Below are 26319 nucleotides of genomic sequence, written 5' to 3'. Positions count from 1 at the left end.
CTCCTTCTGCCTTTGGAACTTCTTCCTTCACAACATGAGCAAGGTTCAATGTTGTCAGATAAAACAACATTTTTTGTTGCCAGCGTTTAAAGTCCACACCCTTGAATTTTTCTGGTTTCTCAACATGAGTTTTGACACCATTCACTGATACTTGATCCATAGAATTATGTCTAAAGATTGTTGGATTATATCAATGAATTGAAAATATGCTTCTACAATATATATATATATATATAAGTAATTACAGCAATAATTTATACAATAGTATATGGATTACAATACACAACATGTATCTGAGATAAAAGAATTGTTAGGCCTCATCAAAAAGCCAGCGGATCAAGTGGGCCGATGGAGGCCCGCCGACCCTGAGGGCTAAAAGCCCGGCCCGGCCCGGCCCGCTAAAGGCCCGACCCGTAAAATCCCGTAAAATATTATATATATATATATATATATATATATATATATATATATATATATCTGTGTGTGTGTGTGTGTGTGTGTGTTATATAGATATATATATATGTGTGTGTGTGTTATATAGATATATCTATATATGTGTGTGTGAGTTATATAGATATATATGTGTGTGTGTGTGTTATATAGATATATCTATATATGTGTGTGTGTTTATATATATATATATATATATATATATATATATATATATATATATATATATTGTGTGTGTGTGTGGAAGTTCTTATACTTCTATATAAAATATGTGCATATATATATATATATATATATATATATATATATATTCTAAATATCGGTTGACCAATTCGATCGGATTTGAAAATATGGTGAAATTGGCTAAATTTTTTACCACACTCATAATTTATTGTAATAAACTCATCCAACGGTCGCTTTTTCCATTTTCTTTGAATTGATAGGGGTTGCTCTTAGGAGTGTATGATATATAAATATAGGTTTATAAGAGTAACTACGTTTGACATAGTTAATCGAATTCGAAACGATAACCAAATTTGTTAGATTTTTTACAACCACCATAAAATATTACAATCTCTCAATCGAGCAGTTGGTTTCTCCAAATTCATCTTCCACTTCATGGTTGTTTTAGAATGGACCTCAATAATTTAAATGCAATGTATAAGTCATACAACTTTAGGAGACAAATTAGTATAGGCCAACGTATTTGTAATTAAAAATTGAAATTTTTATCTTATGTCCACACACATCCATCGATGAATTATTTACAAGCGTGATGTAAAAAAATAAACAAGTTTTGCGTTCATCACGCCATCGGTCAACCTAGAAAACATGCAAGTGACTACAGTTGACCAATCCGATCGAGTTCGAAACTATGGTGAAATTGACTAAATTTTTAACCACACTCATAATTTATTGTAATAATCACATCCAACGGTCTGTTTTCCCATTTTCTTTGAATTGATAGGGGTTGCTCTTTGGAGTGGATGATATATAAATATAGGTTTATAAGAGTAACTACGTTTCACCTAGTTGATCGAATTCGAAACGATAACCAAATTTGCTAGATTTTTTACAACCACCATAAAATATTACAATCTCTCAATCGAGCGGTTGGTTTCTCCAAATTCATCTTCCACTTCATGGTTGTTTTAGAATGGACCTCAATAATTTAAATGCAATGTATAAGTCATACAACTTTAGGAGACAAATTAGTATAGGCCAACGTATTTGTAATTAAAAATTGAAATTTTTATCTTATGTCCTCACACATCCATCGATAAATTATTTACAAGCGTGATGTAAAAAAATAAACAAGTTTTGCGTTCATCACGCCATCGGTCAACCAAGAAAACATGCAAGTGACTACAGTTCACCAATCCGATCGAGTTCGAAACTATGGTGAAATTGACTAAATTTTTAACCACACTCATAATTTATTGTAATAATCACATCCAACGGTCGGTTTTCCCATTTTCTTTGAATTGATAGGAGTTGCTCTTTGGAGCGTGTGGTATATAAATATAGGTTTAGAAGAGTAACTAGGTTTGACCTAGTTGATCGAATTTGAAACGAAAACCAAATTGGCTGTATTTTTTTACAACCACCATAAAATATTACAATCTCTCAATCGAGCGGTTGGTTTCTCCAAATTCATCTTCCACTTCATGGTTGTTTTAGAATGGACCTCAACAATTTAAATGCAATGTATAAGTCATACAACTTTAGGAAGAAAATTGGTATAGGCCAATGTGTTTGTAATTAAAATTAATTTTTTTTATCTTATGTCCATGCACATCCATCGATGGAATATATACAAACGTGATGTGAAAAAATAAGCACGTTTTACGGTTGTCACGTCATCGGTCAACCAAGAAAACATATAAGTGACTACGGTTGACCAATCCGATCGAATTCGAAAATATGGTGAAATTGGCTAAATTTTTTATCACACTCATAATTTATTGTAATAAACTCATCCAACGGTCGGTTTTTTCATTTTCTTTGAATTGATAGGGGTTGCTCTTTGGAGTGTATGATATATAAATATAGGTTTATAAGAGTAACTACGTTTGACCTAGTTGATCGAATTCGAAACGATAACCAAATTGGCTAGATTTTTTACAACCACCATAAAATATTACAATCTCTCAATCGAGCGGTTGGTTTCTCCAAATTCATCTTCCACTTCACGGTTGTTTTAGAATGGACCTCAACAATTTAAATGCAATGTATAAGTCATACAACTTTAGGAGACAAATTAGTATAGGGCAACGTATTTGTAATTAAAAATTGAAATTTTTATCTTATGTCCACACACATCCATCGATGAAATATTTACAAACGTGATGTAAAAAAATAAGCAAGTTTTGCGTTCATCAAGCCATCGGTCAACCAAGAAAACATTCAAGTGACTACAGTTGACCAATCCGATCGGGTTTGAAACTATGGTGAAATTGACTAAATTTTTAACCACACTCTTATTTTATTGTAATAATCACATCCAACGGTCAGTTTTCTCATTTTCTTTGAATTGCTATATGTTGCTCTTTGGAGTGTATGATGTATAAATATAGATTTATAAAAAATTAGTGCCTTTAAAAATTTATTTATCAATAAATTAGTATCTATATATAAATAAATATTTTTTTTGGTACAATATAGAATTATAGATATGTTATCTTTGATTGTATTTGATCATTATCCAATGAATTTCCAAAGCTTGATTAAAAAAAAAATATTTGTGTCTTTAAATATTTATTTATACATAAAGCCCGCAAGGCCCGGCCCAAAAAAGTCCGCAAGGTCAAGCCCGGCCCGGCCCGAAAAAGCCAGCAAAGCCCGCTTTATATGGACGGGCTTGGATCCGTCTATTTTTAATAAAGCCTGTCCCGGCCCAAGCCCGCTATGAATGGGCCCCGTTGACAACCCCTAAGAATTGTAATTGCAAGAGAACTGACTTGTGATTCGATAGAGGCTTGCAGATTGGCAATGTCCTTTCGACAGAATTTCACCCCTACTCAGTGCTTGTAGTTCGTTAGGCTTCTGACCACCAAGATACAACTATCGATAATCTAAGGGCCTAGCACCAGACCTTGGATTCTAGCGAACGTACTCAGTGTTTTTCTCTCTGAAAGAAAAGAAGGAAATACGTTGTTTTGTTTTTTTCGGGAGGAAGACCTGTTGGTTATATAATGTTTGAGACACCACTTCAGTTTAAATTGAAGAGGTAAGTTGTTTAGACTTATCCTTTCAATAACCTCTTTAGTTCAAATTCAAAAGGTAAATCAGACTTGTCCTTTTGATTTCAAATTACAAAAACTGAATTCTATTCACACTCTGACATATCTAACTGAAATCTCCTTGAGCTAAATCCGAGTGAGAAGAAATCTCTTTGAGGAAGATTCAAGTGAGGTGAAATCTCTTCTAGACAGATCTTGGAGAGGTAATATCCCCTTGAGACGAATCCGGGTGAGAAAAAAATCTTAGACGGATCCCTTTGAGTCAGATCTCTATTCAAACTCCAACAGTAATTCTCTATTTTAAAGCACAGGCGTTAGATGAACAGTATCAAGCCTAACTGGTTTGGCATTTTTGCCCCTTTATATCTTGTTTTTTACACAAATGCCATGACATCTGTTGATCTATTGAGCCGCCGCATGATTCTCGCATGGCTTCATTTCCTTGCCGCACAGAAACAGATGGAGGCTCTCAAAGCAACAGACTGGTAGAGAGAGAGAGAGAGAGAGTTCGTTTTGCTGAGGAAAAGTAGAGTTTTTTTTTTTTTTTTTTTTTTTTTTTTTTTTTCCAGAGAATCTCTTCAAACTCTTTGCGTGTCACTAATTTTGGATTTGGGTGATGCAGGCATTATTGAGATTGTTATTCATTTTAAAGCTTCTGAATTTTCAAGGAGGATGAATCGACTGAGGTTTGTAGAGCCGGATTGTTTTTTAACAAAAAAAAAAAAAAAAAAAACTGGTGGTGAAAAGGATCATTTCAGAATTTCAGTTGTGTTAAATTCTAACGTACTAGGCTCTCTAAGTAGGCAGGGAGAGAGGAGAGAGGAGAAAGCGCCTCACGCGCGGAGAAAAACCAATGGGAGATCGAGAGTGCTCTCTCCCGACCGAACGACGCCGGCGCTCTGCCGCTGCGTGCATTCCGGTCTGGGAGAGGATGTTTGCTTGGGCCTGCGGCATGATTCTTGGGCGATGGTCTGGCTCAAGGATGGGGGAAGGCACGGTGGTGACTGCATCTGGATCTGTGGCGTGGCTGAGGCTTGAGACCGGTCCAGCGTCGGATCTTAGTCGGATTGGGGAGGTGTCTTGCGTCGGTCGGAAGGTGTGGCGGGATCTACGGTTTGCTACTGCGGATCGGTGGATCGACGGTGGTTTTTTGTTGTTTGATTTCAGTTTTTGTCGTAGATCCATGGGTTTTGGATGTTTGGGTCTACGGTGGTGCGCGGGGTCAGGCAGGCAAGGGAGCGTTGGTCCTGGGGATTTGACGCTGGTGGTGGAGCGGCAGGAGTGGTGGGGAAGCGACGGTGCAGGTGCAGCTGGTGACGTGATTTGCCGGTGGGGCTCGTTTTGCCGGCGGCGGCCTTGGTGGAGCGCGGTGCTGCCTAGGTGGATCGCGACGCTGAGTTTTGGTGGGGAGTGGTGGTTGGGCCGGGTCCTTGTGCTTGGGCCTTGCTGTGTGGCTGGGCTTTGGTGTTTAGTTTTTTCTTCTGTCCGATGGTGGGCCTATCAAGGCTTGGTAACTATTTATTGCTTTTTTGTTTGTCTCTTTTCAGTTGTTGCTTTGTCAGTAATAACCTCCAACCGTGTTCCGGTAGGAGGCAGTGGCCTGTGTGCCAGTCATTGCACCTTGTGTGCCTGTTTTGCTCTAGGTAGGCGGCGAGTTCCTTGCACTTGCAAATGGTCGCTGCCTCTTAGTAGCAGAGGGAAATTAAGTGTCACTGGATGTAGTGTCCAGTGACATTATGATGGGAAAGCTATGCGTATGGTAGTTATGCTTTGCTGCAGTCGGGTTGCAGATCAAGTTATCTTTCCATTGTATCACCGCTACGTTAAAGCAGTTAAAGCAAATAGAGTCGCCAGTAGAGCGCTCTTTGCTAATTGGTGCTTTGTTGAGTACAAGCATTTAGTAGAGACTCATGATAGTATTTCAGGATGTTCTACTTATTGTAATCAGGGGTTTAGGCTCAATTTCCCCCCCCCCTTTTGTATTCGACAGTTTCTTTAATTAAGGCTATCAAGGCTTGAGGGCTACCGCACCGCCCTTTTCTCAAAAAAAAAAAAAAAATCTAACGTACTATTGTTTTGTGAATTCGAACTCACTCAATACTTTTGCGCTGAGGGGTTAGAATTCAGAAATTATACATACTACTAAAGTTGGTGGGATGGTTACTGTTACTAAGCCGAGTAACAGTAGGGCTCAAGCCGAGCCGATGACTGAAATTAAGGTTTTGCCTTCCTTTTTTCCCATTTTTACAGCCATGCCATCGTCCGGAGCTCCGCCTCCACTCACCCAGCCAACAACTTCTGGGAGTTATATCATCCATGCATGCTGCTTAGTCGAGGCCGCCTAAAAAAAAAACACCATCAAATTGGCTCTAATTTCTGGTGAAATTGTCTGGCAGTAGTAAGGGAAGCTGATTTGGTCAAGTGGATTTTCTACTTTCTGGGATTTTTTTGACACACAACAAAAGAGAGGAGACGAGATGAGGGACAAGGGGACGGGAAGAGCATGAATCTGGGTATTTGACTGTTAAAGCATTAGCTGTGAGTCATTCTCTGCTCATTGAAATATACCAAATTTGTGGGAATTTGAATGTTCAAGTGAATTGTTTTGTTTTGTATTTTCATTGTCTTCCCTTAATTTTACATCACTTTCTAAGAAAGTTTGGAAATTTAGAGTTCTGGGTTGAATTCATACGAATTCTGAATTTGAATTCGAATTCTGAATTTGAATTCGATATCTTAATGCATGTGGTTTTTTATTCTTGCTCTGTTTGGGTTTTAGTTCTGCACTTCTGCTTGCATCAATCCCTCACATTAGATATTTGCTTTTTGATGGTGGTGATGCAATTTCTGTTATAGGGTAGTCACAACAGTAGGTGGATTTCACCATCATAAATGTGAAGCTATTGTCCGTCAGTTTTTGGTATTGGCAGCATTGAGATTTGAGACTGAGTCAGATCGAAGTGGTTTTCTTTAACTTTGGTATTCGCAGCACAAGTGTGAGATTTGGGACTGAGTCAATTGGATCGTAATCGAAAAGAAAGAGCTTTCTGATGTATTCTTGGAGGGTGAAAGAAGGAACAGAGGAAAGACCTCTGTGTTGTTTTGAAGATTTGATAGTTTAGGTTTGGATTAGGTGCGAATGAGATGATATATTTTTATTGTTTCTCTTTCTGTCGCGTGAGGACAAAGAGTGGAAGACGAAGAACTAGGATTTCATCAAGGTTGACGAAGGCAAGCTGTTCGATGTAATCTTGGTGCGTTTCTCTTTCTGTTTGTGATTGAAAGTTGAATTCAGATAGTGAGTTTGCTATGTTTATGCTTAATTAAAAAGTTCGCTAATATGATTGATTGAATAAGGAAAACGACTTCTGAAAAGTGTATGGGAAAATTTGAATAGCAATTGGAGTGGATTGATGTGTGCACATGATGAATCTAAACTTTTGTCAAAAGGTGTAAACTCTTTATGAATTCTCAGACAGATTAGGAAGAGAAATAATGGTTTACATGGATGCATGTTAAAGTAAAGTTAGGAAGACGATTTAGTAATGTATTAGAGTTTGTGATTGAAATTGTTTATTCATGATAAAGTTTGTCTGTTGGGTTATTAAATTGAGTGTTGGACCACAGTGTTTTTGAGCTTATTGCAATGTTAGCTGGTATAATTTCAAGATTTGTTTGCTTCGTTGTTATTTTCATATTATTTTTTTTATACTTTCAATTGAATTCATAGACCCTTTCTTGCATTTCTATTCTTAAAAGCAGCTTGCATGGCAGATCTGTTAGCAAAAGTAAGTGAGATTTCATCTTTGTTCTTTTGCGTGAAGACAGATAGTGAAAGATAATGAACGTATTCTGGATCTGCTTAGAAGAGGAAGAAGTAGGATTTCATCAAAGGTGATCTTGGTGTGTTTCTCTCTTTGTGATTGAATTTAATTGTCTAATTTCAGAATTTGGATTCCAAGTCTGATGAAAGTTGAAAGCAGATAGTGACTTTGCTGTGTTTATGTTTAATTAAAAAGTTCCTTAATACAATTGATCGCAGGAGGAACAATTGAAACCTTGATAAGATCTGCATTATAATTATGCTCATTCATAAATATATTATAATTATGTTTCATATTGTTTATTCACATAATTATGTATTGAGCTTAGTAGTGATTTAATAGTCATTTTGATGCCGTATCATTGATTTTCTACAATTTCTCCTTAGTTTCTTGGACTATTATTCATGCTAAGTTGGCTGTTGTAACAATTTCTCCTTCGTCAATGAAGGGTACTTACGCTTATAATACTAAAGCCTTTGGATCTTCCCGGAAAGTCTCAATAGAGAAGTTGATTCAATATGAAGTCCAAACATCTGCTTCACTTCAATCAGCACTTTTTCTCCATTTCATTCATAATAGTCAACCCAAAAGCAACGCGCGGGCGATCTTGCTAGTATATATGCTAAAGCTTGTGAGTAGTTATAATGGTTTAATACGTTCATACCGAATTAATCACATAAGGTCGGTTCCGCTGGGCACTGAATCATATTCCATTGATGTCCTTTTTGGAGTACAGAATTTAGGGCACCATATATACATACGGGCATGCAGAAATACCACTACACAATTGCATTAATTCAACCCCAGACTCCTAGCTTGGGACTCTGGGAGTATTGTGGAAATGCCAACCTCTGACAATATATGTCACATATATTACAATTACTTGCTTCAATATTAACCATTTCAGGGTGTTTGGATACTTGAGTTTCATAACGCGCAATACAAACGGTAGGATTATTATATCAGTAAAAAACTAAAAGCACAACTCCACCCCAAACTCCTGCCTTGACAAAGGTGATAATACAATTACTTTCCTCCATTTGAGAGAGATTAGAATACGTGGGTTTCATAAAGATCCAAAGGCTAATAACAGAACTCCAAACTTTAGAACTCGAAGGATGTTAGGTCCATAATCACCTAGTAATTATTCCCCTAATCTTGCACTTTTGCTTAAACTTTGTGTTTATTTATATATATTTACTATGTTTTCTTTATCATGCTAGGAAATGATAGAGAAGCTTGGAAATGCACTAAAAAGTCAATCTTAGCACATTTTCCTGCTCCGGCTAGGAGAAACCGAGCTAGGCAAGGAAGGAGGAGCGGCAGACTAATCAAATGAACTCCAAATGAGTTGAAACTTTCCAGATCCATTCTATACATTCTAAGGATCATTTCTTATGAAGAGTGCAAGAGTTAGTTCGGAGTGGAAGGCCTTCAAAAGTTCAGCCCAAGTTTCTGACTAGAAGATGAAAACTTCAAAACCGGACCTGTACGGATTTCGGCAGCATTTCCAGCCATACCACAATGAATTAAGCTCTGAAATTTTACCAGGATGATCTACACATATGGATGAACATTTGGTATGAAGAAACCGAAGGCCAATTCTAAAGTCTCGGTGGAGATTCAATTGAAGGAAGAAAGGAGAAGAAAGTGCGCAAACGGACAAAAAAATGGGTCAATGGAGGTCAATGCCGAATTTCCAACCATTTCCAGCCAAGAACATGTGTGGAGGGCATGGAACAGCTGTTGACACTACACCAAAAATGTTAACACACAACACTTTTTGCACAACGAAAAAAAAAAATGCGTTGTGTGATGAAGAAAAGTTAATCACACAACATGTTTACTAAACTAACGTTGTATAAGGGGGTTAAAATTCTGAATTTTTTTTTAGAAGGTCATTGCACAACGGTTACAAGAATAATCCGTTGTGTGAATCATAAAAAAAATAGCGGCAGATTTCCCTCCTAGATCGACTCAAATTTGGCTCCAAATTGATACTCTAAAGCACAACAGAATAGTTATATCTGTTGTATGAGTGTAGCTTGCAAAATATCATACAACTGTTTTTTTACTTTCTGTTGTCTGATAAAGGGAGATATATTGGGAAAGTTTGGATGTGTGTAGATTTGCCTCAAAATGGCACTATTCCCTCCAACATTTCCCTGCATTCTCTCCCCCAAAATTCGATTCCCTCTCAGCAGGCAACAAGAGGCGGCAAAACTGAAAATTTTTAACTGGCATTCAGACAACAGATATGTGGAAAACCATGGTCTGATGCCTGCATGATGAAATTAATGTGGCCATGTGTCCTAGCGCTAGACAACTACACAATAGCATCGATCTATTCAGACCAAACTATTAGAACACTTCAGAAAAAATCCATTCAGACCAAACTAATGCCCACAGCTAAACCCGACACGACATTCACTCCACAAAACCCCACAGCTAACCCCAACTCACCCCGACTCTCTCTCTGACTCCCTCGCTGTGCGACTCTCACTCTGACTCATTCCACAGCTGCCCCGACTCACTCCACAATCCTAAACCCTAAATCCACCACCTCCAAAGCGAAGCCTTCGAAGCCCTAAATGGGAGATTTCCCTTCGAAGCCCTAAAGGAGATTTCTCTGTGAATCCGTGGATTCACATCGTAGCAGCCTTAGACTTGGATTCACACAGGAGCCCTAAAAAATTTCGTCATCTCGAACTTCGATTCACGCCTTTGATTCGATTTGTCTCGAACTTGGTAAGTTCTCGTCGTCTCCTTTACTGTTTTGATTCAATTTTGATTTGAATTTGTCAGCTTTCGCTCTTTGTTACTGTTTCAATTCACTGAGATGCAAAATTTAGGGTTCTGATATTCATAAGCAGATCTTAAAATTGTGCACTCTAGTCACCGGAGTTTAACAGAGACTCGGATCTCCATCTCCGACCATGGATTCCGAGCCTTTCGAGAGAGAAAAGAACGTGACTTTTCTGGGGATGATGTACCGGCTCCTCCCACACCAATCCGAAAAAGCTTCATCATCATCTTCTTCTTCTTCCTTTGAAGGTCCTCGTTCTACTGAGGGCCTCTCTGCCGCTTTGTCCGATCAGTCTCGTATTATAGTCGCCAGACCTGTTAGGTACAGACCCATCTAGCTCTACCCTTTTAAAGTTTATAAATTTCTGATTGTATATATGTGTGAATTGGGTTACTTTGGTGTGAAACTCGTGAAATATTTGATCAATTTATGCAGTAGGTCCATAATGCCTTGTCTTTAACTAACAATTATGCTACCAAAGTTTGGTTCTTTAATCGCTTTTTCGCAAATTGATTCTGGGTTTTGCTATTGAGCTTCCCAAACTTGTTTTGGCTTGTGTTTAAGTAGAGTTGTTCACGTATTGGTGAGGCTTGAATTAGTATATGAACTTGTGTTATGGTTAAGTGAACTTCAATAGTTGGATTGAATTTCTGCAATTGGACTGAATTGGTAAATTTTTTATGTTTGCTTGCAGAGGAGTGGTGTCCCTGTGGACATGCTCAAAGTTCTGTGCAATTGCCTTTGTTGCTGGGATCATTGTTGGCTATACCCTGAAGCGACGCGTTAAACGCTGGGCTAACAAGCTTCTCAAGAGGATCAAAGACGATTGATTGCACCTAGGTTGAGTTAAGTTATCGCATTCAATAGATTGTCGTCAATAGATGAGTGATTCTCTAACATTAGTTGTGTAAAGGGTGCATTTTTGAGGAGTTTTCAGCTTCTGTGGTGACAAATGCATCTCACCTTATCAACAGATATTGTTATCCTTTTTAAACTACTATGGTAAAGTTTTAGAGAACAGCATAGGCTATCCTTTTTATTCTTTTTAAACTACTATGAGAGATCTTTAGTCTCTCAGTCAATGAAGTTGCGGATTCTTCAATGTTGGATTTTTCTAATCTGATTGAAATCTTGTGTTTGTTTTGCAGTTTTTTGTTGGTGGAAACTGGAAGTGTGTAAGTATTTTTTTTTTTTTATGCAACAATGTCTCTCTTTCTGCATTACCTATAGTATATAGTTGTTTTATCTGCTCAGAATTTTTGTGCTTTAGGGTTTGATTGGGTTTATTATTTGATTATGATATATGTGATTGGCTTTACATTCTCTGTTTTAGATACTCAGAATAGTATCTTTCAAAAATATTCCATTTTTCGATTAATTTTTTTGTTTAGTATAAAAACTGCCTGATTTAGTTTCACAAAAGCAAGTTTACGTTCTGTGATTTTTGCCTTGGTAATTAATTTAGTGGAATTTTAATGGTACGTACTGAACAAGTAGATATTTCAAAACATAGTCGATAACAGTCTCGTTTAAACAAACACACTGTGAGAACCTGACCTTATGAAATGAAATGATTTCCATGCCTAGTGTAGGTAGTTATTTGTTTCCTAATTGCTGAGAGAGTCAGTAATAGTCAATTTGTTGCATTTACAGAAAAAATTATTATGTATATGTTTATATTTAGGACGTATTCCCACCTTGTGACACACCTTTACCATGGTGCTCTCCTGATTTTGTTTCAAGTTATCATGCATTTTTTATGTGCATTTTTCTTATTCATTTTGCAGAATTTGTAACTTGTATTCAACCCTTTTAATATGGTTTCATTTGTTCTGATCCTTTTGTCCCTGCTGATTCATCCAGAATGGCACAAAAGACTCAATCAGCAAGCTAGTGTCAGACTTAAACAGTGCAAAATTGGAACCTGATGTTGGTGAGCTTATTTGTTTGAACTTTAATATAAGTCTGATTCAATTTTCAGTAGATTTACTAGACTGCACTAGTAATTTTGTCACTGGCCATCTGGATCGGAATATAACTAAAATTGAATCCGAAAAATAAGTTTGGTAAAATGTACAAGTTTGATAAAATTGTAACCAAGTAAGACGCTTTTAATTTATAATATGTGTTCCAGAAATATTAATATGGTTTTGAATTTAACATAACTTTCCTGGAGATTTACATTTGTTGATTTCTTTTACATTCATACATGATATTCCAGCCATCTGCATTCATCTACCTTTTCATTTGGGCTTTTATTAAAATCTATTCGTGTTTGTGCTAGTATCTTATGTGCATGTTGAAGATCGACTGAAGATGGTGATGAGCGTGAGAGGAGAGATGGAGAAGCTGAGTGTGGAGCAGTTGAAGGCAGTGAAAGAGCAAACTGATCTGGAGGTCAATCTTCTCCAGGACTCTCTCAACAACATCCGCAGGTATTTCTACTCGCAGTACATAAGGTAGAAAGACAGCAATCTATCCATTTCTTTACAACAGTTTCTTCCTTTCTCTTCTTTCACCTGTTTATCAGGTATCATGTTTCTGATTGTTCTTCATGGCTTCATGACTAAAGAACATGTACTTCAGAACTATTGATGTCCTGGCATCAAGGCTTTACTTCTATTACTCTCTTAGCTATGAATATACTGGTGATCTCGCAGAAATTAGAGGGTGAGTTGTATCTTATGATCCTTTTTTATGTACAAATGTCTCGATGTTAAGAACAAGGTCTAATTCAGTTTGTTTTGCTGAGAAAGTTGTCCAAATGTGGGTGCTGTTTTGTGCAAGATCATTATGTCTACTATGTTGGTCGTACTTCACTGATTTGATTGTTTTGTTAATTGGTCTGGGTATTACGTTATTAGCTGTTTATCGATTTGGGTGATGAGGAGTAGTTTTTATTTGATTTCAGCAAACCATTTGCTTATTTTTTTGAGTTGATTTTCTTTACTCCGTCAAAGAACAAGTTTTGGCAAATTGTATTTCCTTTAGTGTGATGAAATCTAAGCTTTTGTTTTAATTAATTTAGTTCTTAGAATTTGTTTGCTTCTTGGTTGGTTATATATGCAATTGTTGTTTGTTTTCTTTTCTTTGATGTCCTTGTTCTAAATTGACGTTTGAGGAAAAGTTGGGTATAAAGTTGTTTATTTGTTCTAGTTAGAATTAATAGTGATTAGCTGTAGTATTTTTGATTGTTTAGCACGCACCATCTTGTAAAGCTATTTTGGGACAGGTTGTTGATTATACTTTGAAAAGTAGTTTAATTTACCATTCTGACTTAGACAAAAGAGAAGTAGAGAACCTGTTATTTCTTTCCCTTTATTTGATCTTTATGTTCTGCTTGTGGTCTTGCAATTATCTATGTTGAGAGCTTTTTGAGAATATACATTCCTGTTATATTTGTGAACTGTGTTAGTCTTATTAGAAGCTTCAGTTCGTTAATGTCACTTACATCGGATTCGTTCTTTTCTTCCTGATTTTGTTGTTGGGTCTTAAGGGTCGCGGCTTATGGCTTTCGGTGGTTAGTAGTGAAATCAGATCTCTGAAATGCGATGCTTTTGTGTACTTGTTCATCTGTAAGGAGTAGGAAATAGTTCCAGTCTTGATTAGTTTCAGTCTTGCTTTTGTGAAATATAACCGCTTTTGCATGATCTGTTGTGTATGTGGTGAGAAGACTGCTCCATGCATGGTTGGTATTTTGCATTCTACATATTGATAAGCCCCTTCTTGACACAGGGGACCAAAACCAAGTTTGTCTTTGCAAGCCCAGCCAAATCTGCAGAGATCCTTTTCAAGTTAGTATAGTTTCTGTCTATCTGACATTGCATGATTTGATCAATAGGGGTTTCTGTAGAGTATATCCCCTTTTATAGAGTTGGTTGATTTGAAGTTAAAATTTCACATGATGCTGTAGGTACATTTCTGCTGAGCATGTTCCTATACAATATGGAGGTTTGAGTGTGGATTATTGTGAGTGCAACCCAGAATTCACCATTGCTGATCCGGTCGCTGAAGTAACCATCAAACTTGGGACAAAGAAGACTCTGGAAATTATAATTTATGAGGTTAGATTGCTTCTTCTTTGTTGTTATATTATTATTTGATATATACTATCTATTTGCATTCTGAGCACAAAATTTATAGTCCACGACTTGGGGCCTGTTTGGCAATACTTTCAGGCTTTTAGTGATGGTAAAAAAAGCTTTCAAATACTCTTCAGAGCTTTTTGGAGTGGTTTGAAAGTTGGAAGAAATAGCTTATAGTGCTTTCATATATAAAATGATTGATTGTTTCATTAAGAAATGTTCACGGTGCATTTACATGAAGCGCCTGCACTTTATAAAAAAAATTATGTCAGTGAGAGAAGGCTCTTTTATAAAAGCACTGCCAAACAATCCCACTCATGCATGTCTGATGATGAATCAAAGCTTACATTATTGAATTGGATGTCAATAAATTGCAGAAGTGCACCATCATATGGGAACTCTGTAGTTGGGTGGGATGTGAGCTATGGAGCTGAATTTGTTCCGGTTCCTGACTCTATACTGATCATTCAAACAGCCACAAAGATGACTCCAACTGATGAACCATTAAAAGGGATTTCACAGTTTGTTGGAGCTTCAACAGGAACTTGGAATCTTAAAATCCCTGTTAAAGACGCACTAAGTGATGGTCATGGTCATAATTCTCCTCCTCCGAGAGCTTAACTTCTTATGTAAAAATATGAGTCTGGTTTAAACACCACTTCTGTAATATGTAAAGTTATAACATTTTCAATTAATGTTTCTTAGCTTATTATTATGACTGCTTTACGTACAAAATTTCAATGCAAATCCGCAGCATCACGCGGGGAGTATTGGTTAGATTTCTCATTTGATGGTTTGCAATGTTTGTATTTGATGGCGTACTCTCTAATTCAGGAATGAGATGTTCAAATGATCGCACAACAGATTAGATATAGATGACTGCCCGTTGTCTGAATGGCCAAAAATGGGATAGAAACACATTGCAATCATTCATATCACACATCGGTTTTTAACAAATCAGTGTCTTCTAATTTATACTCAGACAACAGAAGCAATTGAACTCTGTTGTCTTAATAGCTAATCACACAACAGAATTAATTGAACTCTGTTGTCCTACAATTTAATCACACAACAGAAGCAATTGAACTGTGTTGTCCTAAATTTAATCACACAACAGATATAGTCTAAGAACTGAAGTTTGAAGAGCAATCAGATAACAGACAAAATAAAAAAATGTTGTTTGACATGATTAACATACAACGGTTGCAAACTGGCACTGTTGTCTGAAGACGCCCCTAAACTGCTGCGCAGCTGCGCGCTTGGCATCTGCCGAGCCATCTGTCGAGCTATCAAACAACAGTTATAACACATACCTGTTGTCTGTGTGTTTATCACACAACTGTGTTCCACCGTTGTCTGATTTTTCATCAGACAACGGCTCACTCTACAACGGTTATACATCAAATCACACAACGGTTTTTTGCCGTTGTCTGATAACAAAATTGGTGTAGTGTGACTAGGATTAGAGAGTTTAGGTGGGAAGACTTTAGGTTTAGGTTATTTTGAAATCCAAAATTTGAAGGATGACAAGTGGTCCTCCTCTTACATCTTACACCTTTGTCTCCCAATGACCATTCTACCCTTACTTTATCTCCTCCATCAAAATATCTATGGGCTTCCTAAGTCATTTTCATGTGGAGTTAAAGATTAGATCCACATTTTGTGCTTACACATTTGTTCTTTACATCTAGCCCTTCATTTCCTTTGATCTCCACCATCCATTCATCACTTTTGGCCTATAAAAACACCCTCCGCTCACTTTGAACGTTTTTCATCTATTCCTTCATCCATTTCATCTTCTTCCTCTCTTCATTTCCTCTCCACTCTTCTTAGTTCTTCATGTTTTAGGTAGTTTAAGTAGTTTTGTTTAGCTTTTGTGTAGAGAGAGAGGTATAGCATCTTTGGTTGATAATCAAAACCGGAGATTCTATACCTTTTGATCAATCACACTTGTGGATATATTCATAAAGCCTTGTTCTTCATCTTGTCTTTGTGTTTGTAGATTTGTATAGTGTTTTGGGTATGAGGAAACCGAAAATACTATACTTTGAAGCATCACATCTTCTTGGTTTGCATCTAGAAAGCTTGTGGGGGGATTGATTCATCTCGGTTTGGTATTGACACACCAAACCCGTGGGTATTGTGACTTTTTCTCACCATCTTCTCTTTCTTTTTATGATGTATTACTCTTTTAAGGCTTTTATGTATATTTCCATGAGTTGTGAGTAGAATAAATTTGGGACTAGGGTTTAGCCCTAGCCGAATTTGTGTACAAACTATGTAGTTAAATTTAATATGGATCATGCCATGAATTTCTACTTTGCTAGTTTAATTGCTCATCATTTATGCATCTTAGATTTGTCACCTAAGGTTGGTAAGTGTTGATAATTTCATGGAAGTATGCTAGGCTTGACAAACTTAGTAAACTAAAGCATGGTGCAAATGTAGAAATGGTAATCTTGTAATAATCAAATAATGTTGCTTGGGTCCTTATAGGCTGTGTTTGGGGGAGCTTTTCAGCTCCTGTGCTTATAAGCCCGGTTCAAATTGGCATTTGGTAACTGAGCTTCCTGGCAGCTTTTTTCAGAAGCTGCTGTGGCTTCCTTAGATAAGCAGAAGCCAGAAGCCACCGAAGTACTGTAGCGGTAGTTACTGTAGATAAATGAAATCTCCAAAATACCGAAAATTGCCCTTCCTAGCTGAAACAATTTCAGCTCAACCATCGTTCCCCATCTCTTTCCCTCGTCATTGTTCCCCATCTCTTTCCCTCATCACAGCCGCATCATCACCTCCCCTGCTCCCCATCTCTCTCCCTCATCACCGATGCCATTTTCTTTTTATTTTTTCCTCTCTCCTTTTCCTTTGAATACTAAACTTTTCTGCGTCTTCTTCTAGTTTGCACGCTGTGTGCAGGTGGGTTAGGTAGGCGCGAGGGCGGGGCTGCGCAGGCGAGCTCGGCAGGCACGAGGGCGGGGCTGCACAGGCGATCTGGGTTGAGGTCAAGATCGGTGGGTCTCAAGGGCGGCTCCGGTGGTGCTCGGTTTGAGGTGTGCAGCGCGGAGGCTGAATGGTCGATCCGGAAGATCAATCTGGCTGTCTGGCGGCTGTGGTGGGATCTGCGCAGGGCAGGAGCGCCGGGGCTGGGCAGGTTGAGGTGGGCTGCTGCAAGGAAGGGAGCGAGGCCAGTCGTGCGCGCGGCTGAGGCTCTATACTTTTTTTTTTGTTTAGGGTGGCGGCAGAGAAAGAAAAAAAAATTCTAGGGGTTTAGGTTTTTTTCCTTTCGAAGTTAAGAATAAGGCAAAATAATCTCTCATGTCCAATTTGGTCATTCCACAAATAAAAAGCACAAGCCAGTTTGATTTACCAAACACTTTTCCACTGCTTCTGCCACTGATAGCTCCTATAAAAAGCCAGTTTACCAAACACTCAGCAGCTTTGCTTTTCAGCCACTTATTCTCAGAAATAAGCAGAAGCCAGCTTTTTCTCAAAGAACAGCCCTACCAAACATAGCCATAATTGAGCTTATCATGTGGATGTGGCTTAGGTGTCCGATAATCAAGGAATCTTAGCTTGCATTTACATAGGTTTGCTTGTGTCCAATAATCAAGGAATAGGTAGAAACTAAAAGGTTTGTAGGAGAGTTATGTCCGATAATCAAGGTGTAGCTTAAATACATTCTCTAGTATAATTGTTTCTTGGTTACTCGATAATTAAGAGAACCGAGGGGGATTCCATCTTGGCATGAGCATGTTAGATTTGGTTACTTAGATTTGGCACAAAGGAGGTTAGGTGTGATGCCTTACAACCTATTTATCTCATTGATCAAAGTCTCTATTATATTTTATTTTTATTAGCTTAGTTTATTTTTGTGCAACTTAGTTTACTTTATAAATAATTAAAATCAACCAAGCCGATTCACCACTTTACCATTGTAAATATCATTATTGATAGTTTTGGCTTCCAAAGGGCCGAGACTATTAATTTGTAAAAAGATAGACTCGCATGTGTTTTTCTAGGTTTCTTTTCACGGTGATCTAGTTAGGGTAGAGTTACTCAATCCCTTGGGTACGATACTCTCACTTTCCCTTTACTTAAACTTGACCTCCTATACTTGGGAGTGGGGCACATCATACACAAATTTGCACATAGTTTTCATACTCATGATGCACCCAACAAAGGATATCTAAAAATCCTCCGAGTGATGATTATGTAAAACCAAATTCATGCTCACAAACATATGCACACGAGCTCGACAATAACCATACTTGAATTAATATTTTACCTTCAGCTATGACTAGCATGAATTCCATCTCTGCAGCACTGCAAACACAAGATCAACTGAATATAGCCTTCTGTTACTTACCAACCTTACTTCTCAATGGATAGAATTTATGCAATATATCATGGTGGTAGCAAGGGCCAAATTCATTTATTTATATAGGATAGTTAACCCTTAGAATCCTTCCATGCATTAAGGTAATTCTTAAGGGACAAGTCTCCTAATTAGAATCCTAATGTATCACAGTCTTGAAGCCTTTCTTGTAGACTAAGTAATTAATGGAATTCTAACCTTAATGAATAGATATACAGTTTCATTAAGTTATTAGATTTGATTAACAATTTGTATTCATGTTAAAGTAGGTTTGACATTAAGCTAATCATGATAATGTGTGACAAGTCCACATTTAATTCTAACAGATTAATCTCCTTTATTTACTCTACATTTATTGGATGTAGGTACTAGGTTGTAATATTGTAGTCTAATCATAACGTCGTCGTCCTTAACGTAAAGATGCCCCTCCACATGAAAACTAACAATAAGATGGGATACTATATTGATTAACCAATGTATCAAAATTGTGTTGATCGAATACTAAAACCCAATTAGATTAATTGCTCATTGCTAGATTAGTGTAACATGCATTCCTTGTTCCCAGCGGTTCCTTCGTACCCAGGCCAATAGATGATCACCAACTATTTTCTACTAGGTACTCTAGGCCAATCGCTGATCAGACACCTCTAGCTAGCCCACCAAGTCATTACAGTGTGCTGATAGATATTCGATCAGAACGGTTTCTCAAGTTGATCAACTTTGAACCCTTCTTCTACATAACATAGTTCTCATAGGCCGACGTAACTCAACGGCGAAGTCAATGTTAGCGTATGATTACATATAAAGATAGTAGATAAATATAAAGATAGTTAATAATTTAATATCCTCATGGAGGAGACTGCAGTCATAATTATATTTCTTAACTTGTCCATATCAGTTGCCCCAAAACCTAATTAACAACTTGGTTTGTACTTTTATCATTTAATATTTATTGAAAATTTATTTTCCGTCGGGAATCAAAGAGATCTGAGATCATATACAGTACATAACCAATGATCTCAGGCATCCCTCAAGGTCCTCTATATAAAAGTGGTTCGGACGTTCGGTGTTGTCTCCACTATCCACCACCAGTTCTCGCATTTGCATGCCAATAACATGAAGGTAATGTATCATATCAATGGTGGCATGCACCCATTTTTTATTATACTAAAGCTTCTAATTTCTGGTCAGGAATCTAAGTTTAATTCCCTCACATACCCACATTACCTTCGTTTTAATTTGTGTTGTCATGTCTGTATTCTATATGGTATATGCATTGGCCCAAAAGAAAAAATGACATGGTATTTGCATATGCATCACAGGAAATTGTGATAAAAGTCAATATTAATTGCCAGATTTGCAAGACAGATGTACTAAAAGCCGTTGCCAAGCTTACAGGTAAACAACAATGTTCGCCTCTGCTATTCTTTTTCGGTTGTATTTATAAATTGGTAATGAACTGGTGTATATGCATGGTTTAACTGTTGAACTTTGACAGGAATAACTATGGTGGTAGTAGATGGTGAGAAGGGATTACTGAGAGTTGTGGGAGATGTTGATCCAGTGTTGGTGGTGAAACGACTAAGGAAGGCCAGAAAAGTAGCAGAAATTGTAAGTGTTGGACCGCCGAAGCCTTCGGAACCTAAGCAAATTCCTCCTGTATTCCTTCTTCCTCCATGTTGTAATCAGTGTGAGCTTGTTGGGGTCATCAGCTATGCTCCTCATTTTGATGGTGGAGTGTGCAACATCCTTTGAGGAGCAGAACTTCAATAGTTCAATATATTCATGTTGTATTTGCAATATTCATTCCTCCATGATGTTATAGTAACTTGATAATACCCCGTTTGTAAGAGTGAATTTTATCATATATATCCACCGCCATATATATTTGTTTTTGGAGGCTTATGTAATGTTATTGGTCGAAACTTAATTATCATATAATTTAATAACTCGTGTTCTGCATGTGAAAAAAATTATTTGTTTCTTTAAAATAATTTGGGTGAATATTTTTTTCAAATGACTAAATTCAAAAGCAGACTTGATGAGAGATCTCTCTCTTCTTTTTCCCTAGCTCTCATCCCTCCGTCGTTTTCTTCCCTTCCCAACCCGCCTTTGACTTTGTGGTTGATTTCGATTGCAAATTGGGTGACGTCTTTGTGTCACCTGAAGTTTAAACTTGTGGCAGTTTTGGCATTTGCTTTCCTTTCCTCCCTTGGAGGGTTTGCTATCTGCATGGATTTTGATTGGTTACGGTTAGTCTCTATTATGTTTGTTTGCGTTTTCCTCACTCTGTGTGTTTTGTAACTTTGTTTGTTTGTAAAGTTTTGTTTATTCAATAAAAATTATCCTTGCACCGCTACAAAAAAAAAAAACAAAAAAACAAAAACAAAAAAAAATTCAAATGACTATGATGGGTAATTATCAAACTGTTGAATGATTTTCAGATTTAATCTTTTGCTTAAATAGCTATATAAGATAGTTGGTTTAGAAATTCTCAAAAAAAAGATAGTTGGTTTAGAAGTGACCATACAATTTGGATCGGATTATATATATAAAATTGATTATTTGGTTAACTTTTCGATCACTTGTTAACATCTGCACTGTTTAATTGTTAGGTCTATATGAGTAGATTAATTATGCAAATTTTCAGCTAAATTAATAATCTTTAAGGCATTCAAAACTGTGATTTACAGTTTTAAACATGAACGGTTCAGGTTTGACAGATTTGGTTCGTCAATTGATTTAATCTAATTTGATGCCTTAACAGTTACCAATTTGACTGAAATTTGCATAAGAGAACTATTCATGGAGTCTTAGAAGTAAACGGTCGAGATGCCGATATGTAATCGAAAAGTGAGCCTACAAAGGATCTCTTAAAATGACAAAAAAAAAAAAAAAAATCCATCAATGAAATGGCGCAATATATTTATGTATGTGTGTGTGTACACACAATCAGTCAAACATAGACACACAGACACAACATAACAAGTTGATCGCAATAATATATATCCTACCTGCTGTACTTGTCGCAATATTATACTCTATACTAAAAGGTAAACACTAAAATATTGTTCATCACTATTTAATAAATAGTGAAGGGACGATTGTGCCCCTACATTTACAGGATTTACTTTTCTGTCCTCTCTCTCTCTCACTCTCAATTCTTAAAAACCATTTCATTTTTAGTCCCAGCCAAGCCAAACAATTAAGATAAAAATCAAACCCGCAGCAACACGGGGCTTAGCAACTAATATAAACTACAACCACTGTAGGTGGTCGAGTTGGTAAGAGCCTCCAGGTGTGGAACCCCCACACCCGGGTTCGAATGCCGCCAACGCTTATTGGAATTAAATCCCAATATATTTTAGGTGGCCAGAGGGAGAAGGCGTTCTGACAAGATCCCCCGAGCACGGATTAGTCTCTGGACCTAGGAAGTATTTAAGGACACCGTGTGATTGACAAATTAAAAAAAAAAAAAAAACTAATATAAACTACGACCCTAGCTTCGTTGATATTTTTTATTTCTTTTTTGGTCAAAGCTTCAATAATATGATTCATATATATATACTTTTATATAAACGAGAGATAGTCCAAAGTCCTCCCTCGAATGATTCCGTAGTACTGATCATAATTAATCTGGGTTCCAATCGTATCTTGTGTTTGATTTACTTCCTCTTACTTATGACCTAGCTAGCTACGTGCAAAAGTCAAATGACCAACCCGGCCATATTCATATCCAATGCTCACCGAAGATTGATTGACCACCGGAATGTTGACAGCTATTAGAGGGATTAGAGCAAGCTATTGCCTATAGTCATGCCCTTAATTATCTCTATTTAACTGATCAATATTGATGTACGTAGAATTACAAGTCAGTTGTTCGAACTTTTCCACCAAATGGAGACATCAATATTGTGATTTATGCTGAGTCAAGTCCTATAAGTGCACTGCACCCACGATGATCGACAGCTCTTAGATATTTTAGTCGTATGTGAACCATATATATATATATATATATGCCAATTATTTTAGTCAATTCCTGATTTTGCCAGAAATTTGCATTGAAATGTTCTTGTTTGACAAGCTTTTCCTATCTCATACAATCATGATCATCCGATAAAAGTTGACTCGTACAACTCCAGGCACAAGGTGCGTTGCAGTTTGCTTGCTATTTAGAAGGTAGGATTTTTTTTTTTCCTCTAAATTTTCATAAATATGGTGCAACACATATCTGGTTGGATACTTTGATGTTGTGAATCAAATCAACTGAGTATATGAAGTTTCGTTTTCCTCATGTTTTTCGCGAAGTGAATCAATCGAGTAATAGCGTCTGTCTTAGATCGATGAGCTAATCTCATCGATTAATCTCTTATTACTTAAAATAAGAAAACCAAGTATATCAGAAAATTGGTAATTACATAACAAAGCATAATTAACCAAAACTCCCTACGCTCTCTCCTAGGGTTTGAGGAGCAGGACCTCTTATGGGGTGGTCGCGGCCTGAATCTACTCCACTCTTGGAGATCTCTTTAGGTTTCAGCCTATGTATGCTTGCCCTCATCTCTTTCGGGAGCAATGGGTTGTTTTTTGATGGTGGCTGCTCCGATTTGGGTTGTGTGGCAAGGGTTAGGCGGGTTTGGGCGGCGGTTGATGGCGGTGGAATCGGTTGGGGTTTGGGGGATCCAGTGGATTGGATTCCTTGTAACCATAATGGTTTCGGCGGTTTGACAAGAACTGATCCTCTCTTGGCTGGTTTGCTTGCTTCTGGTTATGAATCTGCAGGCGGTCTGGCAGCAAGAGATTATGCAGGCGGCGGGAGTTGCGGTGGGGTTGGTCGTGGGCTTCGTGGTTTAGTGATCGGCGCCAACTGTGCAAACGGATCCGGGTTTGGGACCCGGCTTTTTGGGGCTACGACGACGGTGACTTGGGGGTCGGCGATGGCTATAGCAGTAGGGCAGTTTCTTTTACTGAAAGTCACGGGGCCGAGGGTGACGACGCTGGTACCCTGTTCGTCGACAGCAGGTTCCGGATCTGGGATCCGGGTGGGCTTGGAAAATGGAGCCGGATCTGGGATCCGGGTAGAAGTTGGGTTTTGGTCTGCGGCCCACTATCTTTGGTGGGCTTATTATGATTCGCTAGAATGGATTGGGGCTCCTGTGCTTTACTGGTATTGGATCCAGGACCCAATTCTATGGTATTTGTTCGTGAAAGATCGTCTGCTAACATGACCATGTTCTGACACCCTTAGCCGGCTTCGATCTTTAGGTGAGAGAGTGCCTTCACTCCGACGCCAAGTTGATTTTTGTCAAATTGTGCGTTGGAGTTCGATGGGTAGTCAAACCACCGACTACTCAATTCACTACACGACTGCAATCCGTAGTGTAAAATCAGCGCTGCGCTTCGTCGCTGCTGCTCTTGCATTTTTAATTCTCTGTATTTCAGATGCAATTTTTGCATCTTTTCCTTTCGCATCGTTTATTTTCTTTTTTATTCTTTTTGGCATAGTATCATTGTAATATTTCAATTTCAATAAAGGACTGACCTCATTTTACTCAAAAAAAAAAACATAATTAACCAAAGAATGTGCAACAACATTGCACTGTATAACCTAACTACATATACATATATTTATGCCAACAGTACTCTTGTACCTAACAGACATATGTAGTATCTTAATATCCTCTTGGAAGAGACTAATAACCAAGTCAACATACTCATGTATCTTTGATTTATTCATCAGTCCTAGTCAACAAGATGGTTTCTTTGGCTTTTGCAATACATTTGTGTACGCCATCTTAAAATTAAAGAACAGAAATATCCATACCACATCCTTCAGGTTTGTCATATATAAAGTGGTCTCTTTGATTCTACAATGGGGGCAGATAGTTGAATCCTCCAAGTTCTCTGTAGCTGCAACCATGAAGGTAAACCAGTAGTTTGTTTATGCATCCATTTCATAACCAACGCTGCTTGTTAATTTGGTTCAAAATGCTAGTTTTGCTCACACATTAATTTGTTTGTGTTTTCTTGTGCATCTGTTTGTACATGAACATCTACATATATACCACAGAAAATTGTAATAAAAGTCAGCATAAATCGCCAGATCTGCAAGACAGATGTGTTGAAAGCCGTTACCAAGCTTCAAGGTAATAAACAGCAATAGCCTTTGTACTTCATTTCCTTGCATTACTAGAAACTCTGACATGGGAACGTCGCCCTCAAATAATCGTTAGTTCTTGGCTAAACAGTGACAATTAGTACTAACTAATCTTGTTATTTGGTTGAATAGGAATAGATATTGTAGCCGTAGATGGTCAGAAGGGAACTTTGACGGTCGTAGGAGATGTTGATCCAGTGTTGGTGGTGAGACGACTAAGGAAGGTTGGGAAAGTAGCAGAAATTGTGAGTGTTGGACCCCCAAAGGCTTCTGAACCTAAGCCTCTTATAGTCCTTGATCTCCCTTCATGCTGTAATCAATGTCAGCTTGTTGGATTCAAATATGTTCCTTATGAGGGTGGAGGGTGCCATATTCTTTGAGGTGTTCATTTACTGAATCATGTTCCGTAAGACATATTTGTTCAGTGTTCCATTTTCATAAGTTGTTGTAAAATAAATGGACAAAAATCATTACTTTCTGCAAGGGTTATGATGATTGATAATTAAACGTGTGTGTGTGTGTAGAGAGAGAGAGAAAAAAAAAGTGAGGGGTATAATAGTCATTTTAGGACCTGTTGTGTGAGAATTAGAAAGAATAAAGACTAAACTGTTTAATTTAAAAAATTTGTACTAAACTGTTTTTCATGCAAAAGTATGAGGAGTAACGAGTATTTAATCCATAATTAAATTAGTGAATGTTTAAGGATATCTCTATTTGTGTTTGGCCCAAACTCTAGGTGACCTAGTGGTAATAGAGTTAAATTAGAAGGATCTAGATTCCTATTCAATGTACGATTACTTTCCTTGTACGATTGAGATTCTATGAATTGTAATCCTCTATATAAAGAGGCCCCTATTATCAATGAGAATACACAGCAAATTCCTCTCAAATTCAGTTTCTCTACAACACGTTATCAGCACGAGCCCTAACCCTAGCTTTAAAAACCAAAACCCCAGGAATTGACCAAGCCCTGCTTGCCTTCTACCTTCGCGCACGCTCGCCTGCCCTCGCGACCGCGACTCACCAGCGGCCTCGCGGCATCTCCACAGCATCCCCGCAACTGTCCTCGCGGCCTCGCGACATCCCCGCAGCAGTCGCATCCCCGCAGCGGCCCCTTAACTGTCCCGCGACCTCGCGACATCCCCGCAGCAGTCGCATCCCCACAGTCCCCGTAACAGTCCTCGCGGAATCTCCGTAGCGTCCTCGCGACATCCTCGCAGCGACCCTGCAGATCACTGCACAGCCCAACCAACGACTTTTCCGGTCAAGATTTCCGGCTATTTTTCAAGGTAAACTTTTCTAAAAGTTCCCGTTTTTGAAGTTTTTCAATTTCTTCTTCTTTTCTCGGGGACTTCCAACATCCCTTCTTCTACCCCCCTTTCT

General features: G+C 37.9%; 3 protein-coding genes and 2 long non-coding RNA genes across 8 annotated transcripts; all 5 read left to right on the top strand.

Annotated features, from left to right (window-relative positions):
- Window positions 1-5947: 5947 nt before the first annotated feature.
- On the top strand, window positions 5948-7934 carry LOC133741391 (uncharacterized). Its single transcript, XR_009861878.1, has 3 exons — window positions 5948-6230; window positions 6549-6946; window positions 7455-7934. It is a non-coding gene; the product is annotated as an uncharacterized LOC133741391 (long non-coding RNA).
- A 2178-nt stretch (window positions 7935-10112) lies between these two features.
- Window positions 10113-12229, top strand: LOC133741480 (uncharacterized). Of its 3 annotated transcripts, XR_009861954.1 has the most exons (5): window positions 10113-10264; window positions 10369-10643; window positions 11017-11324; window positions 11471-11497; window positions 12186-12229. It is a non-coding gene; the product is annotated as an uncharacterized LOC133741480 (long non-coding RNA). The 3 variants fall into 3 exon arrangements; XR_009861953.1 differs by lacking the exons at window positions 11471-11497; window positions 12186-12229 and having other exon boundaries at window positions 11017-11372; XR_009861955.1 differs by lacking the exons at window positions 11471-11497; window positions 12186-12229 and having other exon boundaries at window positions 10136-10264; window positions 10390-10643; window positions 11017-11372.
- A 497-nt stretch (window positions 12230-12726) lies between these two features.
- LOC133740380 (patellin-3-like) lies at window positions 12727-15122 on the top strand. Of its 2 annotated transcripts, XR_009861178.1 has the most exons (4): window positions 12727-12992; window positions 14058-14116; window positions 14236-14386; window positions 14785-15122. XR_009861178.1 is itself a non-coding variant. In XM_062168332.1 (3 exons), the coding sequence occupies exons 1-3, from the start codon at window positions 14004-14006 to the stop codon at window positions 14839-14841; spliced, it is 321 nt and encodes a 106-aa protein (XP_062024316.1). In that variant the 5' UTR covers window positions 13978-14003; the 3' UTR covers window positions 14842-15122. The 2 variants fall into 2 exon arrangements, 1 of the variants encoding a protein (XP_062024316.1); XM_062168332.1 differs by lacking the exon at window positions 12727-12992 and having other exon boundaries at window positions 13978-14116.
- Window positions 15123-18039: 2917 nt separating this feature from the next.
- LOC133735387 (heavy metal-associated isoprenylated plant protein 43-like) lies at window positions 18040-21000 on the top strand. Its single transcript, XM_062162797.1, has 3 exons — window positions 18040-19901; window positions 20102-20177; window positions 20278-21000. The coding sequence occupies exons 1-3, from the start codon at window positions 19896-19898 to the stop codon at window positions 20532-20534; spliced, it is 339 nt and encodes a 112-aa protein (XP_062018781.1). The 5' UTR covers window positions 18040-19895; the 3' UTR covers window positions 20535-21000.
- Window positions 21001-23057: 2057 nt separating this feature from the next.
- LOC133740712 (heavy metal-associated isoprenylated plant protein 43-like) lies at window positions 23058-25328 on the top strand. The gene is made up of 3 exons (XM_062168656.1): window positions 23058-24703; window positions 24850-24925; window positions 25069-25328. The coding sequence occupies exons 1-3, from the start codon at window positions 24410-24412 to the stop codon at window positions 25314-25316; spliced, it is 618 nt and encodes a 205-aa protein (XP_062024640.1). The 5' UTR covers window positions 23058-24409; the 3' UTR covers window positions 25317-25328.
- The last annotated feature ends 991 nt before the right edge of the window (window positions 25329-26319 follow it).

The sequence above is a fragment of the Rosa rugosa genome, chromosome 3 (genome assembly GCF_958449725.1).
Source record: "Rosa rugosa chromosome 3, drRosRugo1.1, whole genome shotgun sequence".
In the NCBI taxonomy this organism is placed as follows: Eukaryota; Viridiplantae; Streptophyta; class Magnoliopsida; order Rosales; family Rosaceae; genus Rosa; species Rosa rugosa.
The sequence above is the reverse complement of the archived record's forward strand: the minus strand, read 5'-3'. Positions and strand labels throughout refer to the sequence as shown.

Bases quoted from the DNA above. Each gene is read 5' to 3' on its own strand.
- LOC133740380 (XM_062168332.1), top strand. From the start codon at position 14,004: ATGCATGGTTGGTATTTTGCATTCTACATATTGATAAGCCCCTTCTTG. The intron at 14,117-14,235 runs GTTAGTATAGTT...ATGATGCTGTAG, and splicing joins TCTGCAGAGATCCTTTTCAA to GTACATTTCTGCTGAGCATG. The intron at 14,387-14,784 runs GTTAGATTGCTT...AATAAATTGCAG, and splicing joins TGGAAATTATAATTTATGAG to AAGTGCACCATCATATGGGA.
- LOC133735387 (XM_062162797.1), top strand. The intron at 20,178-20,277 runs GTAAACAACAAT...GAACTTTGACAG, and splicing joins AGCCGTTGCCAAGCTTACAG to GAATAACTATGGTGGTAGTA.
- LOC133740712 (XM_062168656.1), top strand. From the start codon at position 24,410: ATGCCAACAGTACTCTTGTACCTAACAGACATATGTAGTATCTTAATA. The intron at 24,704-24,849 runs GTAAACCAGTAG...TATATACCACAG, and splicing joins CTGTAGCTGCAACCATGAAG to AAAATTGTAATAAAAGTCAG. The intron at 24,926-25,068 runs GTAATAAACAGC...TTGGTTGAATAG, and splicing joins AGCCGTTACCAAGCTTCAAG to GAATAGATATTGTAGCCGTA.